General features: G+C 46.2%; 1 protein-coding gene across 13 annotated transcripts in view; it reads left to right on the forward strand.

The window, feature by feature from the left end:
* The window catches only part of ZNF462 (zinc finger protein 462), a 144,985-nt gene extending 125,495 nt beyond the window's left edge, over positions 1-19,490 (forward strand). For 12 of the 13 annotated variants that reach the window (XM_059657569.1, XM_059657563.1, XM_059657562.1 and 9 more), the window contains 3 exons: positions 10,958-11,087; positions 15,481-15,604; positions 16,682-19,490. In XM_059657569.1, the coding sequence (XP_059513552.1) occupies positions 10,958-11,087; positions 15,481-15,604; positions 16,682-16,889 (462 nt within the window). In that variant the 3' untranslated portion in view covers positions 16,890-19,490. Of the gene's footprint in view, positions 1-10,957; positions 11,088-15,480; positions 15,605-15,921; positions 16,033-16,681 lie in introns of those variants that run through there. The other variant, XM_059657573.1, reaches the window with a different exon arrangement.
* Positions 19,491-20,419: the final 929 nt, after the last annotated feature.

Here is a 20,419-nt window from a genome sequence, read left to right on the forward strand (position 1 = left end):
GGAAGTCCTGGTATTTCCCACATTTTGAGATCCACTGTGTTCTTCAGTGTATCTGTGAACTGATTTGTGTTCAAGTAGAACAATGGTTGTACGTGTCACAAAGGCAGTTACGTTCCTGAAGACCTAACGTGTATGATAAAATCACTGATTAGACCTTGCATTTCAGACACGACTTTGATGTTACATGTTCAGTTGCCAAGTTATGTTCTTTAGTTTTATTCTTTCTTGTGGTTGACCAGCTTATTAAGTCCGCCGAACACCTAATTGATGCCACAGAATTGCTGCTTTCACACGGCTAATGATTTTCATCTTTGTCTCAATTGCCATTAAGTTTATGAGACTCCTGCTTATTACTGATGGCAGCACTATCTTTTTCCCATTTCTGTTCCTTCTTTTCTAAATGATAAGTGCAAAATGCAGTTCACATGTTTTAAATAATTATCCAAACACTATTTTATAAACAAAGATAGCACTGCTGCTGAAATAGAATTTTTGACTGGCAGGCATTTATGCATTATTAAAAACAGTCATTTGTTAGGGTGAAGGATATACAAAAATCTGATTTCAGCATTCATGAAATGAGTGTAGGAGCGTACAGTGTACTGAAGAGACGTTTGCTAATAATTAGGTACAGAAGTCAAGGACCATAAGACAAGAACAAGAAATTAAAGGCATAAGAATGGGAAAGAAAATTAAAATGTTTTTGTTCACAGACAATGTGATCTTTGTAGGTAGAAAATCCTAAGTAATCCACTTAGAAGTTACTAGAATATTAATGAGTTTAGCAAAGTTGCAAGATATAAGGTCAATCAATAAAAATAAATGATATTTCTATATGCTGATGATAGAAAATCTGAAAATGAAATTTTAAACAGGTCATTTTCATTGCTAATACATCAAAAAGAATAAAATTCTTAATAAATTTTAACACAAGACCTGTGAAAGCTGTACAATGAAAACTACAAAATATCAGTGAGAGAAATAAAAGAACTAAGTTAATGCAATATATACCATATTCATGGACTAGATTCAATATTGGTAATTCTTCCCAAATTGATCTACATATTCAGTGTACTCTCTGTCAAAATCTCAGTAGGCTTTGTCCTTTGGTAGAAATTGATAAACTGAGAATAAAATGTATATGGAAATGCAAAGGACCTAGAACAGCCTAAACAGTGTGGAGGAAGAACAAAATTGGAGAACTCATTCTTCTTAATGCCAAAACTTACTATAAAGCTACAGTAACTAAGAGCATGTGGTTTTGGCGTAAGGATAGATGTCTAGATCAGTGGTGCAGAAGAAATAAATCCTCGATATGCAGTCAATTGATTTGCATCCCAGTGCTAAGACAATAAGGAAGAGATAGTTTTTCAACAAAAAGTGCTGGAACAGTTGGACTTGCATATGCAAAATAATGAGCATTGACTCTTAACGTCACTTCCAACACAAAAATTAAAGCAAAATGTATTGTGAACCTCAACGAAGGGGCTAAAAGTATAAAAGTTATAGAAAAAGAGTAGAAAATTTCCCTTTGGTTAGGGAACATTTTCTTAGATACAATACAAAAGTTCTGGACAGCAAAAGAAAAAAATCAATAAATTAGATGTCATCAAAATTAAATTTTTGTTCTTCAGAAGACACCATTAAGAAAAGGAAAAAGCAAGCAACAGATGGGAAGCAAATATTTGCAAAGTAGTTACGGAACAAAGGACTTTAACTAAAAAATATAAAGAACCTTTACAACTCAGTAGTAAAAAGATAGCTGATTTAAAATGACAAAGATAATCTCACTCAGGGCTGTTTGGAGTATAAAATGGCACATCCACTTGGGAGCATTTGGAGCATTTGTTGAAAAGCTAAACATACACTTATCACCTGATCCAGCAAGTCTCCTCCCACATAAAGCTGACTGATAAAATGTGACACATACATATATCCACACAGAATTATACTGATTATCAATAAAAATAAATGAGTGATGGACACATGCAACAATGTGGATAATTCTTCAAAATACCATGTTGAGTGTACAAAAGCCAGACACAAAAGACTTCAGATTGTATGACACCATTTATATGAAATTCCCAGTAAAGGCAAAACTAGAGATGAAACAGATCAGAAGTTGGCTAGGGCTGGAGTTAGGGTGCAGGGATTCCTTGCAGAGGGTGTGAGGGAACTTCTTAGAGTGATAGGAGGGGTCTTAAACAGATTGTGTTGAAGGATGCACAAGTGCATGAACACTGAAACTCGTTGAACTATTCATTTAAAATAGGTTATTTAAAAAAAATATATAATAGATGAATTTTATAGTAAGGAAAGCAGAACTCAACACCTAAAAGATGCACGTTTCCCAGGACCTAGCACATAATAGGCTCTCAATAAATGTTAATTTCCTGCCGCTTTCATAAACTCGATCCTGGACAGATAAGTCTGCAAGATGCCCGAGATCCAGGTTAACATGTAAACTGCCCAAAATAGAAGTGTGCAGGAGACTTAGCGATGGGTTCTAAGCTAAGGTTTGCTTCTTTTTCCTCAGCTTTTAGACTCCGTGTTCCACGAGTAGCTTTAGCTGATGTCATGTGATGGACAGAATCCACAGAGGAAACTAAAAGACACTGTAGGATGTATTTTTCAGCCAAAGGGTTTGATGACATAGAACTGGACATGGAAAACTGGAGTTGTCCGTTCTGCCTGGAATGTCTGTAAAGACTGTATGGTTCATGGGACCAAACACTGGTTACAGCAGGACGGAGAGGCATTCAATGCAGCCTGCCTTTTAAGAACCAATTCTAACGTGGCTGGACTGATGCTGCCATGTTTGTCCCCGGAAGCCAAGGGGAGGTAGCCAACCAGCACTCATTTTCAAGGTGGCCTCGAACCTGGTCTCCCAGACCCTTCTCTCTGTGCTGGTGGACAAGGAAGCTTTTGGACGATTTTGGAGTCTGAAGTAAGCAGTGTAGTATCTTTACTTTTTTTTTCATCCTCCACTTCCTGTCATATTTTGATCTCACTAGATTTCCTAAAAGACAGATTATTCTATTATTTCAACCCCTCCATTCTCCCTCCCTCTATCCCCCCCCAACACACACACACACACACACACACACACACACACACACTTTCAATGAAGTCCTATATCTACAGTGCCATTTATTAGCAATGCTGGTGAAAGTTAAAACGTAACATCTCCAGGAAACTTGAAGTCATGAAAAAAACAAAACAAAACAAAAACCAACCCACAATCCTTGCACTCTCATTTTAAAAAAAAACACCACAAAACACATTTTTTAAAGAAAGTTTAACTCTATTCAATACCTTGTTAGTGTTCTTTATGGTTCTGAAGTCTCTTTGCTACTTTAAGGAACATAAAAATATATTATCTCTAACTTAGTTTGCTCGTAAAATTGTCATGTTTGGTATATTAAATTTAGAAGGATAGTCTATTCAGGCAATACACAGTCACTAATTTAATTTACTTTGAAATGTTTTTAATTTTTTTATACAAATGGAGCCTCAGGCGGCTGAACTCTAAGGAACTCGTATCTCTTCCTTTTCGCCAGTTTGGCAAAAGCAGCAGAACACTAAGCTCAGGAGGAATCACCAGCAGTTTAGTGATTCCAATAAAACTGTTCAGCTTTCTGGACCAGTGAAATCCACAGTGGCAAAAAAAAAAAGTCATATAGAGCATTTGTTTGTTTCCAGCAAAGGAAATGAGAGAAGAAACAAAACAAAAGAAGCACCTTGCCCAACACCAGATCATAAACACACATTTGGCCATTTTTTTATTTTATTTTATTACTAGAGGCCTGGTGCACAAAAATTTGTGCACTCGGGGGGGGGGGTCCCTCAGCCCAGCCTGTGCCCTCTCGCAGTGTGGGACACCTCAGGGGGGATATCCGCCTGCTGGCTTAGGCCCGCTCCCCGGGGGGGGGGCGGGGGGGGGGGGAATTGGGCCTAAGCTGGCAGTCAGACATCCCTCTGGGAGCCCTCAGGGGATGTCCACTTGCCAGTGGGGAGCAGGCCTAAGCTGCAGTCGGGCATCCTTAGCGCTGCTGAGGAGGCGGGAGAGGCTCCCACCACCATTGCTATACTGGCAGCCATCAGCATGGCTTGTGGCTGAGCAGAGCTCCCCCTGTGGGAGTGCACTGACCACCAGGGGGCAGCTCCTACATTGAGCGTCTGCCCCCTGGTGGTCAATGTGTGTCATAGTGACCAGTCATTCCCAGTCGTTCTGCTGTTAGGGTCAATTTGCATATTACCCTTTTATTATATAGGACTAGCAACTTTAGTTTTATAAGCCCCAAGGATTTCTGCAAGCTAAAGGTTTCTCTAGAAGATTAGGTCATTCCAGCTCTGTTTTCCCTCATGTTAGTCTTGCTTCTTGATTTATCAGTTCTAGACCGGTTTCTTCATAGATTTTGGAAGAGAGAATTCAGTAGATGAAAAGGAGGCGAGGCCATTTTTCAGAGAGACTTGCCAGGCAGAACCTGAGATGATATTTCCCAAGCAGATGTTCTGCGTTCTCTATCTCCTTCGAAACTACCCACTAACCTCTCCCATCAGAAGTAATTGCTCCTGCCTCCAGGCGTCCATAGGACTTTCCTTCTTCCTCTATAAAGGCCCTTAGTTCATGCTGCTTGACCTTGCACTCGACTCTCAGCAAGTCCCTGTCTTGCCATTGGATGCACTGTTCTTAAGTCGGAAACCCCGTTACTTACCTCTCTTTCCTTCCCAAGTCTGACCTAGTGCCCTGCATGCTGTAAAGGCTCCAGTAGCCGTTTGCTCAATCAATCAATGAAATCACTCTTCAAGTAGGAAATGTTAAGTGCTCCGTTTGTTCCAAGAAGCAGAACGTGGCGGCAGCATCAGCATCTTTGCCTCTGAGTTCCCGCCCGGGAGACTGGCCAGGGCTCCACTGGCCAACAGCAGAGCGGTCTGACGTTCTCAATGACCCTTGCACTCGGCTCTCTGGAGAGCTTGGGACCGGAGTTAGGCCGAGATTCTCAACACGAGTTGATGCTGTCTGCTTTGCTAGGATGGGTCTGGCAGGAAAGCATGTTTTCTGATTCTGACCCAGTGATTGCAGAAGCAAGCAGTTGCCTTCTTGACTTCTGTGCTCCCTACCCTTACTGGAAATTGACCATCTTTATCCTTATTGTTCTTAGAAAGCATTTTCTTCTGAAGAAAAAGTCCCAAAAGATTCTACTCCTCTGTCCCCTCTAGTTTTGCAACAGAGCATTGTCGGCACAGTACTTTCTCTTCCTTGTATTCCGCCTGTTGGGTCATGTTGACTATTTGGTAAATAATTTTACATGTCTCCAGAGGATTGGCATTCTAATGGGGAAGTGGGCGCTTTATCACCTGACGATGTGAGTGCTAACCCTGGCTTTAGCGAGCACTTGTGTTCTGTTTTCCTTATCTACAAACAGGGAAGGTAACGCATATCTTGCAGAGTGGTTATAGGAGTTAAATGATACATAGAAAATTACTGGATTAATTTTTAGCTTGTAATAGCTGTTTGGTTGGAATTGAATCAAAATCTTTTAGAAAATGTCCAATTTTATTCTCTCATTAGCAAACGTATTTATATCGTGGGGATGCACATCTTAAGGCAATATTATGAACTTCTCTATGCTTTACGATCTACCACGAGTGTTTATGTTACTGGCAAATTGAAATAACATTTACTGAGTGTCAACCACACGGCTGACCTTGTACTCCGCACTGAGCATAGAAAGCTAAATAAAGAACACAGCCCAGTATGTTAAGTGCTTGATAAAGTTACCCATAAAACAGGGGGCAGATGTGCTGGCCCAGCGCTCCTCCCAAGGAACCTGAGAACGTCCTTCTAGAAGCTTTACGAGCGCTCTGATGGAAATGCTCTTACCTGGGAATTTAAGATTTTGACCCGCACCCCTGGCCATCTTCCTGTGAGGAACTGGGGAGACGCTGCCCTGCTGAAGCGTTCTCCCACTGCTTTCTCTCCCTCCTCCCCATTCTGACGTCTCAGGTGGCGCCGTGGTCTGCTGGCTAAACCCCCGGCTCTTGTGATCAGGGTGGCAGACTCTGGCCCTGGACCAAATCCGGCCGCCACCTGGTTTTATGTGGCCTGCCAGCTAACAGGGGTTTTGACATTTTAAACGGCTGGAAAAAAATCAAGAGTAGTATTTCGTGACATGTGAAATGACATAAAATTTGGATTTCGGTGTTTAGCACAGCAGTCGCGTGGTTGCGACAGAGACTGTGGGGCCCTGAAAGCCTAAGACACGTGCCCACCTAGCCCTCCCCGAAGACGGCCAGCCTGCCCGCGAGTCCTTGGAAATCTGCGCGCGCGACACGTCCTGGGCTTGTGATGGGGGAGGCGGTTTTCCCGTGTTCTCCGGTGTCACGTTCTCTGGAAATAAAACGTTCCCTTTGGCCTTCCTTCTTAACACGGACATGGAGTGTTCGGTGATGCGAACACCCTGGCTGGGTGTCCCTTTCTGAAGGTACAGATGTTGCGTCAGCGGGAGGAAACTCTGGGAACGTTAGGCGGATTTTTCTCGCCACCAGCTACCCCACTTCGCGTCTGCTAAGCGATCTGCAGACGGGTGTCCAGTTGCGCTTTTCCGTTAACAGGTGTTTATCAGTTTTCCCTGTAAGACTGGGTTTGCCCACCTAGCACCCTATGAAAATGCATGCTCACCTTGGTAATATTTGTACATCACGGGGTGCTCTCCCTGAGAAGTAAGCCTCAGTACGGAATTCCTTTCCTATGCTGAGGGCGGACCTAAGCCGTCGGCCGAGAGGCTAAAGACCAACAAGCAGGGACAAATGTAGTTGTGACGCTTGGACGCTCAGCGCGAGCGCGGAAGGGTTGGCAGGGTCATCGGTGCAAGGTTAACTTTCAGGGGAAAGCATTTGCTGGTCGGTGCCCCTTATCTCACATTCCTGTTGGATGGCAGACTTCACCACGACTCTGGCTTAGTGGCCTTCACAGGGGACTCTGGGGTTTGGGGCATCCACAAATAACTTTCTCAGGATATAAGGATCTGCGTGTAGTTTTGTTTAACCCTCACCTGAGGATATGCCTTTCATTGATGAGAGAGAGAGAGAGAGAGAGAGAGAGAGAGAGAGAGAGAGAGAGAGAGAGAGAGAGAGGAGAGAAACATCTATTGGTTGCCGCCAGTACATGCCCCAACCAGAATTGAACCTGCAGTGTGGGTATGTGCCCTGACCGGGAATTGAACCCTCCACGCTTTGGTGTATGGGACGATGCTCCAACCAGCTGAGCCACACTGGCCAAGGCTGCATATAGTTTTATAGTCTGAGTGATTATGTGTTTGAACAATCCACCCTTCAAAGCCATGTGTGGCTTTTGCCTTCAAAAGGCTCCTAAATCTTAAACTCTTACGCTTCTTTTTCTCCCTCCGTTGTGGGCCTTTTGGAAAACAGGTAATAAATTACCATCATCTCCAGAGGAAAAGGTGGCTTTCCCTAATTGTCCTCCGTACCGTTAGAAAAGTGGTCAGATACCCTCCAGTCTCTGGTCCAGAAGTGACGTGGATGCTCATTCCAGAAACCAACTTACACATATATTGGAATTTCAATAAAGTCCAAACTCTTTGATTTTTGACCCTGTGATTTCGCCTCAGCAAATTTAGCCTATAAAATTAAAGCTAAACAGGAAAGAAAGGATTACATACCATAAGGTCTATTACTGCATTTTTAATAGTGACAAGCCAGAAAAGCCAAAGGTAAACTCACATGGGAACAGTAAACTATAACATACCCCCTAATGAAACGTTATATAGTGATTAAGAATGCCACTGATACAGAGGATATGTATGCCAGGCCTGGCCGGTGAGATCCCGCTGGGAGTCGGAGGCAGAGGTTCCCCAGGAGTTAGCAGTTTGGGTGGGAGGTGGGGGGGGGGGCAGTGTGAAGGCCATAAACAATTAATTACTGAGGGGGATGAGTTACCTAAGGCGAGTGTAGGGTGCTGTGGGAGTGCAGAGCCAGGGGTATTTAACCAAGGAGGAGTTCGACACTGAAGCGAGGCTGGAAGACAGAAGTCACCGCGTGAAGGGGACAGGCTGGAATTCCAAACGGGAAATGGCACGTGCACGGGGGAGGGGGCGGGGGGGGTGCAAAGAGCGTGGCAGATCCCAGGAAGCTCAGCGAGTTCAGGGCCATGGGAGCAAAGGGGAGGCAGCCGGGAGTGGGCAGGCCAGGGTACGCTGATCGCCCGCCACACAAGTCTCAGTAAGAAATGAGGATTGTATCCTCAGGGCAAGCGGAGACTGACATGAACAGATTTAAATTTTTTAAAAATCACTCAGAAGGCACCAGAGATTAGATGCAAGAGGAGTGAGAATGGATGGCGGGAGGGAGGACGTGGCATTTATCCAGGTGAGAGCTGGGCTCAGAAATGCAGCGAGGAGTCTTGTGCAGTGAGATGAATATTGGCTGGCTGACCGGGGGACTTAAAGTAGAGTTAGAACCCCAACACGATCAAGAGTGTTTGTTTTTTTAAAAGATCTTGTAATTACATAACAAAAATGTTTTTCCTTTTAAATCTTTTAATTGCCTAGGAGAGATTTTAGAAATCTTGAGGACAGCTGAATCCTGGGGCAGCCTCAGATGAATATCAGACCAGGAAAATGTCTTGCACTCTTTCAAAATCGTGCAGAATCCAAAATGTTAACAGTTTCCCAGTGAAGGGAAAAGAAAGAGGGAGGCGGGAAAGCAAAAAGGGACATTCGGTTTGGTGACAGGTCTGTCACCGGAGCCCTTGGGAAGCAGGGCTCTGGTACCTGGTGCAAGGCCTGACACACAGTAGGCCCTCAGGAAGTCCTTGTCCAGTGAATGAAGGAATCAATGAAGACTTCCTGGATTAAACAATACGGATTTCCTTTTGGCCAGTCTCGGTTTCACTATTTTTGTTTCTTGGCATCTTGCCACCCCTCATGTCCCTTACACACACAGGTGGCCTGGCTGAAGGTGGCCAGAAAAGGCTGCCTTTTAAGTACTAGTCATTTAAAAGATGTTTCTTTACACATAGTTCAAAATTAGGCAGATTGGAACCTTGCCTCCTTTTCCTTAAAAACTGGCAACCTAGCAAACTTCTATTCAGATATTTGTCATAAATGCTATTGGGTTAAAATACAGACTTTGTGGCTAAACATAACTTCATGAATATGCATTTACAATGCTTATCATACGCCTTTTCCAAAAGCCAAAATTGGAAAAGACCACATTCCCTGCAAGGGGCAGGAAGCGACATTTGGGGGAACGGTGTGCTTCGGGTAGTGTGCCGACACCCCTTTTATAAAGGAGGACATGTATGTTGAATAACTTGCCCAGAGTCGGAGTGACGGCAAACCCTGGACTTGAATTTAGGTCTGACTGACTTCAGAGCTCTTGCTCCTGTGCCCTACCCCCTCTCCCTTCATGTTGTAAAAATGAATTCGTGAAACTTCACATAGGCCTGTGGGCGTGAGCCCTGGTGGATAAACCCCTGGTTAGGAAGGTGCCACAAGCAAAAGTGCCTTTGAGACTGTTGCTGTGAACTCTTATTAGACGGGTGGCAGGAGACATCAAGATTCTGAGTCCAGCTTCCTCCTCCTCCTCCTCCTCCTCCTCCTCCTCCTCCTCACTTTAGTCTGTTAATTTTAACAACTTTTTTAGTGAGAAGAACAACTTGCCGTCCTCGAGTGTTGAGCATTGAGACGGACGCAGACCGCTCTTCCGCCCTCGTGTCTCCTTGTTTTCAAAGTGACTGCCTTCCCGGGTTCCTCTTGTGTTAGGTCCATGTATTGTTCCTCTGGTTTCAAAAGAGCTTGTATCCCGAGGGCTCTTCCTCCTCTGAAATGCTCCCTCCTACAGAACGTGGTCGGGACGATGTCGAGCCTGTGGGAGGACTGCGCGTTGGCTCTGATGCTGCGAGTCTCCCTCGCGTTTGTCACAGTTGACGGTGATGTTCCCATCTGCCCGGCATCTGGTGCTCGGGGATCTGCGCTCCAGTCTGGTCCAGGGGACACATTCGGGATTGTCTTGTAAATCCTCCCTCTCCTCGTCCTCCTTACCCTCTCTGTGTAGCCGCTGTGGGCGTCTGCCTTGGAATCTAGTGAATGATGCCAGTCTGCCCTCCCCATACCTGGCACACTGTGAGCCTCTGGGGGCCAGACTGGCTCTCCTTCTCTCTGGGCCCCGCCCCGTCCCTCCCTCCAACGGGGGAGCCCAGCGCCTGCCACAGGGGTAGCCCATGGCTGTGTGTTGACCTGAGTCCTGTGCTAACCTGTGGCTCCTGGTCAGCGTGTGAGTTAGGAATCGAGTCACTGTCGCCGGGCCTGCACTGGGACAGCCTGCAGCCCTGCAGGTGGCAGGACCGTGGGGAAGAGGCTGTGACTGTCACCGCCGGTTCTCGGGATACTTAGAGCCTCTTCGCCTCCAGGAGAACTGGGTGGTTTACAAAAGTCACTGCTTTGAATTCAACTTAAAAAGGGTTTCCCAGCCCTGGCCGGGGGCTCAGTGGTTAGAGCGCCAGCCGGAGGACAGAAGGGTCGTGGATTTGATCCCTGGCAGGGCGGGAGGCAACTAATCAATATGTGTCTCTCTCTCCCTTCGATGTTCCTCTCCCCCGTTCCCCCGCCTCTTCCCTCCCTTCCACTCTGTCTGAAAATCACTGGGAAAAATGTCCTCGGGTGAGGATTGACAAAGAAAAAACTGTTGGCTGGCCACCGCCTCCACTCGCCAAGCTTCATGGTACTTGTGCTTTCTGGCCGACGGTAGCTCACTTCTCTTACCAAGTTCAGTAAGGGGGGCCGATGCCGACAGTCCCATTGAACACATGGGATGTGGGACCGAACACTGGTGTCGTTTGGCCCTGGTTCCAAAGACAGGCGGGGCAAGGGTGCTGGAGAGATGGCCCCCGCCCGCCCGCGGCCTCTCCCATCGTGCGCTTGGCCTCTTTCAGGTGAGCCGGAACTTCGAGCTGGTCGGACGGGTCAACCTGGACCAGCTGGAGCAGATGAAGGGCAAGCTGGAGAGCTCCAGCAGCGAGGACGAGGACAAGGAGGAGGACATGGGCAAGGCCGAGGACAGAGGTGAGTCCCGCCCGCCCTGCGGGCCCGGTGGCAGCCAGCGCGTCCGTGGGGAGACGGGGAGGCAGGGGGTGCTGTGGGAATAGCAGAAGGAACGATGCCTTAGTTCAGGAGCAGAACAGACCGACTGGAGAACCCTGTCAGGGGCCGTGTCTGTAAACTGTCCCCAGCTGTAGAAACTCCACGGGAAACAGGCATTTTCTCTCTCGCTGCGGTTGATGTGTTTATTAACAATGTAGAGTGGTGATTTGTTTTTAACAAGGAGAAGGGGTGTCTTGGGGTCTTAGTATAAGGACCGGCCAATGGCAAGACGGATGACACCAGAGCTCTCAGGGAACATCAGTGAACTCCCAATGGGACGCTGATGTGCCATTGCTGCTGCGGGCTCATCTGCCGAGGCTGTGAGTGGGGGAGGCTTCGAGACGAATCCTGGGCCCCCCTCTCTCTCAGTCCTCAGCATGGCCTCCCCTTAACCTCCTTGCCGTTGGTTTTGACAAAACCAGTAGTTTTCATTTAGTCATGTGTTTACAGGGGGAAGGTCTCATGGAATTTTTGTACTATTTTTCCAACTTCTTCTTAGTCTATAATTATCTTCAAAATGAAGCTTGTTGAAAGTATATGTAATTACAGACAGACATGTATGTGATTTAGAGTTGTTCTCGACATCGATCAACACAGAATAGTGTGGAAATCCCAAGACAGTGCCTGTGAGCAGATAGGTTGAAATCTGTTACTTTAGTTCCTGCAGACTGCTCAGAGTCACACGGGTACCAAGCCTGAGAGCTAGACCACAGATGTCACCGCGGTGCTGAGGGGGCGGGGCTGAGGGGGCGGGGCCGAGAGGGGTGGTGCTAGTTGCCACTGCAGAGCATCATCGTGTGCCAGGCCCAGTGCGGGTGGCTTCTAGATGCCTGGGAGAGGGGTCTGCGGTTGGCCTGCCTGGGTCTGGCTTTAGTTCCGCTGGTAGCTGTATGACTGGGGAGCTCCTGTGCATTCTTCATCAGTAATAATAATATCACCTACCTCCTAGGGTTGTGTAAAGCTTCCGTGAGATAACACCAAGACACAGTGAGATCACACACAAACCAGTCCGTGAAACGTAGTAACCCCCTAATAAGTGATAACCCTCATGTAGGTGTATTATTGTCATTTTACAAACAGGGAAATAAAGGCCTAGGAAATGCAAGAGTTCATGCAAAGTTTAAAAAACACAACACTAGAGGTCGAATTTCGTCTTTTGGCTCCAAAGGCAAGAAGATCCCTTTTACACGACCTCCTGTTCCCCAACCCTGTGGACAGTGGCCTGTTTACTGAAGGGAACTTGACCCTGAATTCTGTCAATTCTGTGGCCATTAAGGTCTTACTCTAAAGGTACACTTTTACAAAAATAGCTTTGTTTTTTCCTCCTTGGTCAATCTGCAAGCCTGAGGAAGAGTATTTGGTGACGATTTCCCTCCGAGGTTCTCCCGGTTTTTTTCCTGACCTGCTCCCGCTCCCACCCCCACCATGCCGCTGTGGCAGGAGACCACAGGTTAGCAAAGTGGGAGCCCACCTTAGTCCCCTGTGGCTAGAACGGCAGCAGGGACTGTGAGCCAGGGTGTGCCAGCATGCCCATGGTGACCTGAAGAATAAATGGCAGAGGAAGCATCCTCACCGGGTAGGTTGATTGCCCTTGTGACGGTACAGCGTCTGTTAGTAGGGGCCAGACTCCTCCGCCTCTTGCTTGGACAATGGCTGTGATCTGAGAAGCTCAACATTCCATGTATATGTTCTTGGTGACGGATTCCTTGGGATCAGTGCACTGCCACCCGAGTTCCCTGGAAAGGGCTCCTCTCACAGAGGGGCTCCTGTGCCTCCTCATGTCCTGGACCCCGCCCTCCCTCCCCCAGGTCCTACAACTTCTGAGTCTTTAAAGCGAGCACACGTGAATTTAGAGGTGATAAGCATGACAGAGGCAAGAGCCCCTGTGAGGCCTCCCGGTGACTCCTCCAAAGTGAAAGCACAGACGAGTAGAAGGGGAAGGGGGGCAGTTGGATGTGTGGGCACCAAGCAGGTTTCCCGCTCGCACTGCGTGGCCGCCCCCTCACGGGAGCTTCAGACCCGCTCGGTTGGACTGGAAAGAGCTTGGTCGTGTCCGATCGCGTCTCACTGGAGGGCAGCTTCCCATTCCTGAGCCTTAACCACATGGGGAAAGTCTCGGGGTGAAGCTTGTCTGTCTCTCCCCCTGGGTGGCAGATTTACAGGAGCGACTTCCAGTACTGTTCGTGGAAATCATCAGCCTAAACCTTCCTGTCCCTCCCGAGTTTGTCTCGTCTCCTTCTAATCGATTTCCCACCGTGGAGGTGGGCTCCTGCCAGCGAGAAGGAAGGACACACAATAGCCCGGGGGTGTTTGCCAGCGGCCTGTCTCCCAGGAGCGGAGAGTGGGTGGTGGCTCTCGCGCCGCAGCTCCAGCGGGTGGAGAGCTGTTTGCCGTGTGACAGGTAATGATTGGCCTCCTCGGAGGCCGAGCCAGAGGAGCCTTGGAGAGAATAGATGAGTGGTTTCATGTTCCTCGGGGTAAAGGGCACGTGAGCCAGGAGCTTGCCCCTCGTTGGCAGGGCGGACTTGCATCAGGCCCTTGTTCAGGGGGGGGGGATCCTCGTCCTTGTAGGTACCCCATTCCCGGCGTCCTTCTCCAACACCAAAACTGGAGAGAGGACTGGCTGGCCACCCTGCAGGTGCCGCCTAGAAAGCTCGGAGGGAAATTGAAAGAGAAGAAACCAGGCAGGAAGAAACCAAAATTAACCCAGGCAGGCTCCGCCCCACCCCCTCTCATTATGCAGTTGGGAGGAGTCAGGAAGGCATTCTGTTGATTTCTTGCCCAAGATAATCCCTGCTAAGAAATTAATGCGCCGAGCAGATGGTGCTGTCTCATTTCCAGCGAAAAGAATCAAGGGAGATAGTCTGTGCAATTATTTTTAATGGCTGGTGTGGTGATCTTCTTAATTTGTGAGAAAAATGTTTCATCTTTTGTTCAAACTGGCCCTATTCACTAGCCTTGTGTGCTGAGGATTAAGGCAGCACGGAGATACCTACCCTGTGAGCGTCATCCTACGGTTTGATGAGCTGGGAGCTTTCAACCAGGAGACGTCTCCCTGTAACGCAGCGGTTCTCAACCTGTGGGTCGTGACCCCTTTGGGGGTCGAATGACCCTTTCACAGGGGTCGCCTAAGACCATCGGAAAACACATATATAATTACATATGGTTTTTGTGATTAATTACTATGCTTTAAATTATGTTCAATTTGTAACAATGAAAATACATCCTGCATATCAGATATTTACCTTATGATTCATAACAGTAGCAAAATTACAGTTATGAAGTAGCAACGAAAATAATTTTATGGTTGGGGGTCACCACACCATGAGGGACTGTATTAGAGGGTCGCATTAGGATGGTTGAGAACCACTGCTGTAATGTCTTGTACGGACAGGCACAGATCTGGGGAGATGGTTGGTGCTAGCCCCCGGGAGAATTTGGCCCGCTGTGCTGTCATGAAGGACTCATGGGCTGGGACTCTGATCCCACAAAGGTCACAGAAGTTCCTGTCGTGGAGGTTGCCAGGAGGAGTGGCCTGTAAACAATTAGCCGCCCAACCCACGCTTATCAGACCCTACCATGTGCCCAGCGCCAGAGAGGAGAAAAAAACAATGACAGTCCACGTTTGATGTCTACAACAGACCTGTCCAAATGTCTGCATGTCCCCGCCTTCCGTATTTCACCGCTTGAGGAGTAAGGGCCGGGCAGCTGGCCAGGCTCCCTCGTTAGCCGAGGTCACGCCTGCTTTCACATGCCGGCCTCCCGTGGTCCAGCACACACCTTCAGGCCTTCGGTGCTCGGAGCCCCGTGAGGTGTGGATGGTGACGTCCGTGACAGGTGGCCGCCGTCGGGAGTCAGGACGGCGTTCCCACTGGAAGGCATTGAAACCCCCGGGTCTGCGTGTAACCTGGTCCATGCTTTCGGGAACCTGTATTCTTTTTAGTGAGCAAACTCATGTCAAGTAGAAAATGAATAGTGCTAAACGGTGAGGCACTGTTAGACCATCACGGGCGGGGGAGATTTAATAGACAACCTGCTCAGGCGCCGTGGGAATGACCCAGGTTGTTTGTGACAGAAGCAGCTGGAGAGGTGGGGATGGGCACACGCTGGGTCCTGGGAGCCAGGTACAGTTCTTGAGAGCCGTTCCAGAAGTGCCCTCGGGTGAAAAGCCGGTGGGAGGAAGGACAGGGGATCTGGAACTCGCTCTCACAAATGGTGTGACGAGGGAGGGACGGAGGTCTCCTAAATGCTGGCTTACCTCTTCCGCCGCCTCCCGCAGCACTCGGGTAACGCTTGCTCCGCTTTCTCCTTACAGATCTGATGAGGTTTGCTGACCACGGGGCTGCCATGAACGCTCAGAAGCGCTTTCCGTGTGAATTTTGCGGGCGGGCGTTTTCCCAGGGCTCCGAGTGGGAGCGGCACGTGCTGAGACACGGCATGTAAGTTGAGCCATCCCCAGACGCCTTGGCCCAGAGGGACGTGGTAGGGCGGTCAGGTTCTTCCTGGTGGTGGTATTGTTCCCCTGCCGACACCCGGACCCCTCTGTGTCACATATCCGGGCCTGGGAGGAGAGACAGATGTCAGGAACTAGTGTCTCCTTTTCGGTTGGTGTTGTAAATGGTCACCCAGACACAAGTCAAATGAAAAATCACCTTCGCTACAAATGACAAATCCCACTCAAGCCCTCGCGTACAAGTGTCGCGCTTTCTCCAGCCAGTGTCCCTTCAGCTCTCATTAGCGTGGCGTTCTCTGATAGAGCGTGGACCGGGGTCAAAAGATCTGGCTTCTGTTCCTGCCTCTGATGACTCATTCCCTGAGTGGCCTGGAACATTCCCACGCACCTCTTGGTGCCTTCAGTGCTCTGCCTGCCTCCCAGGTAGGTGGGAGCACACCTGTAAAACATCTGTAAGATCCTTGAATACAAAATTATCCTCTTAGTCCACCAGATACAGGGCCTACGAGTTGGTGCTTTTAGCAGAAAGTACCCCTGAGACCTGAAGCACCTAAACTTCAGAGACTGTAACTCAGCTTCCCAAGACATGGGTTCGGTCTTTGGGTTTTTGCTTTTTGTTTATCTCTCTGATTTGTTTCTGGACCTGTCCATTAACTCTTTAACACCGGGGCTGCTCTTTCAGTCTTAATAAACACAGCCAATCTCCTAGCTTCCGGGTTCCGCTGAGGAGTGTCAGCATAAGACAATACTTGCTCTGACCACTTACAGCTTCTCTCTGTTCCCAGTAGAGGCGGGAAACATAAAGCCATTACATTCATCTGGGAACAAAGCATGATGTAATCGAACCATAGCATGATAATGGGCCTTTTTGTAGGTTTAAGTACCAGCAATACTTGACCTAAGCACAACAGGTAGGAAGGATAAGTCGCTCGCAATTTAGTCATCCTTTCGCGGCATTTGTTCCAAGGAAACCCCAAGGCCTTTTGTTAAGGATGTGAGTCTTTTTTCATTTAACTAGGAAACGGTAAACACTCACCTGTCTCTGCCTTCCATGTTCTCCCAGGGCGTTGAATGACACCCAGCAGGTGAGCAGAGAAGAAATCCACCTACAAGAGAGCGTGCAGGACAGTATTAAGATGCCCTCGATAGAGGAGAAGGAAGATGACGAGGCACTCGGGATAGACTTTTCCCTAAAGAACGAGACAGTAGCCATCTGCGTCGTCGCCGCCGACAGATCTCTCCTGGAGAATGCAGAGGCCGAAAAGGAATAAGCGTGGGGTGGAATTCTGGATCACAACCTTACTTGAACCGTGACGCAAAGTGGGAGGGCCAGCTCGGGCTGAGACGCGGGGGACAGAAAAGAGAAGACAGAACAAAGCTGCTTTTTCGGACTGAACAATCTATTTTCAAAGCACTGGTACCTGTGTGAGTGAGTATGTGAATTAAAGTTATTTAAATGGTTGGAATATGTGGCTCCTTTTCCATCACTACACCTTCCCTCCCGGATCTTCAGCGTGGAAGTTTCGCTCGTGGCGGGATGCGCAGCGCCTCCCGGGCACAGCGTGGCCTGTGGTGGTCTTGGACAATGTGTGGAAACAAACTCCATGACAGTAGAAGACTTCTTAGGGGAACAACATTTTCTGACGCACAACTTTCCGTGCGTTTTTCTAGTTTTCATACCTTAAGCTTTTTTCAAGACCTAACTGCAGCCGCTTTGGGAAAAAAAAAACAAAAAAAAACAGAACAGAAAACAAAAAAACTGCTTTGCATAAAACAGTCACCTGTTTCCTAGTACCTCAAACTTAACCAAGGGAATTCTCTGCATTTGTCAGTACTACCTGTCGTCGTCGTGGTTAAATGTAGAGAGAACTGCTGGGCAAGATGGTGAATGGAGAAAAAAAAAAGAGTTTTAAAGAAAGGAACACAAATTGTGCTTAAAATCCCCACGTGGGTTTTATTTCTTAAAATACTGTGATTTTTTTAATTATTTTAGTAAAAAACAAAACAAAAAAAAGAAACAGACTTTAATTACTAGATAACTGTTTGTGAATTGTCATCCTTTATTCCAGGTAAGCTGTTTATTAGTGTTCAACTATGATTTAGACTTTGGTAGACTCATACAAGCTAATTTTACGGTGACTGTGGAGTTCCGTTTGCCACATGTTCATTTTCTATCAGCTTGAGTGTTACAAACACAGCACAATTCAGTTTTTCATATATTGTTTTTCTTTGTGTGTGTGTGTGTGTGTTGATATTGTTTTAATTTGGGGCAAGGGAGATTTAGGGTTTTTTTGTGAATAGGAATGTTTTTATTTTAAACATGGAAATAACAAAGAAGTTAACTTTTTTTTTTTAATTTAACTAAAGAACCAAACTTTTTGGCACAGCTATGCAGCTTGTGGGCCAGACGAGGAAGTCCTCTTCACCCTTTTGTTGCTTGTCAAATTATCACACTATCCGTCTCACACAAATACATACGTTCTGTTAGGATGGGCTGGCTTTTGTGTGTGATTTCCAATCTGTGTTTTGCTTTTGTTTGCAATGTGTGTGTTTTTTGGGGGGGCGGTTTCTCATTGAACTTGGGGGGGAAGGGAATCCCATCCCTTTGGTGAGAATGGACAAGAAATACTTCCATCCTACAAGGAGCCTGGAGAACTACTTTTTTGTTGTTTGTTTAAATCTAGCTGCCAGCTGCTCCGTTTCCCCATCTTAGCTTTTTCAGGAGGGAGCGGCTTAGACTAAATCTAAGTCTACATTTATAATATGTTCTGATTGTGAACAGAGAGTTTTTGTTACAAAGAGTAGAGAAGAACTTTCCTTGAAGCCTAGGTTTTAGAAGCCTATGAGCTTGCGTGCTTGGATGTGTGTGTTCTCGTGTGTGTGTGTGTGTGTGTGTGTGTGTGTGTGTGTGTGTGTGTGTGAGTCCTTTGGTTTTCATGTTTTTTGTTTTTGTTTTGTTTTTTTTTACTTGGAAGGGTTGAGGGAGGGGGAGGGAAGAGAGGGAAGGGGATTGCAGAGATGACAGTGTCCCACATAGCTTCAAATAAAATCCATGGAAAGATACTGCATTTGTGGAATAAGTGCTTACTTGAAAAGCATGTTCTTCCTTTATTTTCTTGCTGTTAAGACTTTTTTTTTGTAGGGCATTTATCTTAATATTTTTTTTTAGGGATGAGGGCCATCATGTGGAAACCAGAAAATGGGGAAAGTGTGAACTATCTAAACAGAGATTTCATTTCGTGTCCATATTTGTTTTTAATTGGCCTCATTTCAAATGTATTAAACAGTTCCATACCTGGATTGGGTGTTTGTAATGGTTACCAAAAAACAAACAAAAAAGAAAAAAAAGGAAAAGAGAGAAAAAGGAAAAAAAAAGAAAGAAAATAATTGTGACATGCTTTTATCACTACTTTATTTTTCAAATAACATGTAAATATTGTAATCCATTGGATTTTGTTTTGCTAACCTGTTAATAAAAATATGGGACCATTATCCTTGTAACAAGGCTAGAATGTCATTTTTTTTCTTTTTTTCAAACATATACCTGATATTTTGTGGCCGCACATTTTGGATGCATTATTATAATTCTGTTGACTGTAATGACATAGAATTTACAACATTTTTTTGTTTAATTTATACAGAGGACATTTTTTTCAGAGCTTGAGAGAAGAAAGTAAATAGCAAAATGAGAACCTATTGACTCCAATAATCAGCGTTTCCCAATACTTGATGAAAGATAGGGAGATCCTGAGTTCTTGAAGCCAAGGGTTTAAAAAAACAACAAAAAACACACAGTAGGTTATTCAAGTTGTTTGCAACATACATTTTGTAATAAAATGTGAGAAATTAATAAAGAATTTTTTTCACATGTGTCTATGTGCATCTGTTGGAGATCATTGATAGATATGATGGCAGATAAATGTAGAAAGGATGTTGCATTGCCCCTGAATCTACACAGGTCTGGAAAGCAAAGGTAAAACTAAGGTGAGGTGTAAGCTGGGATTTTAAAATGTTCCTATTTTTGCATCAGGTAATGTATCATCAACTGGGGAATTTTATGGAGGGAATGCTTTCCATCAAAATTGTGAATCAGTGTGTATGACAGTTCAGAAGGAGGAAGTGCCCGTGATTAATGTCATCGGGGGACCCTGAATCCATGAGCACAGCTATTTTAAACTAACTGCAAGTTACACCCACTGCCACAAACTATCTTCCTGTGCATCCCGCACCAGCAATTATCATCGTTAACTTTGTGAGCTACGCTGTTATAAAGCAAAGGAAAAATTAATAGTCATGAAACCTAGAAGAAGAGTAAGTCAACATCAACAACACCGATTGTTCGACTCAAGCTGACTTACCCTGTCGGCCTTCAGTGTTAGGAGAGAATGGCTCGTGGATCATTTGTTCTGAGTTCATCCAAAAGTTTGGTTCTCATCCTTCCTCATCTCCTTTTTTCCCCTTCACAAAAGAAAGTTTTACTTATTAGCATATATAAAGCACAACAAGAGAGAACAGATAATATCAGGACCCCAGGGAAATGAGGACTGAGTAGCTAAGTGATTGATAATAGGGAACTGGCAAAACGCATTCCATGAGGTTATATTTGGCTCTGAGCTTCCTGGTTAGCAAGGCAAAAAGTGATCAACCAAGAATCAATCTTAGTAACTTATCAAATGGTCAAGGGATACTCCACCTTTTCTGGAACTGCAGGTGGAGAAGTTTCTTCTGTATATTTCTCTAAAGAAGTGAAGGTGACAATGGACTTGTCTGTTGTAAAGCATACCTATTCTCATTACCTCCA

Source organism: Myotis daubentonii, chromosome 11, assembly GCF_963259705.1.
Source record: "Myotis daubentonii chromosome 11, mMyoDau2.1, whole genome shotgun sequence".
Taxonomy (NCBI): Eukaryota; Metazoa; Chordata; class Mammalia; order Chiroptera; family Vespertilionidae; genus Myotis; species Myotis daubentonii.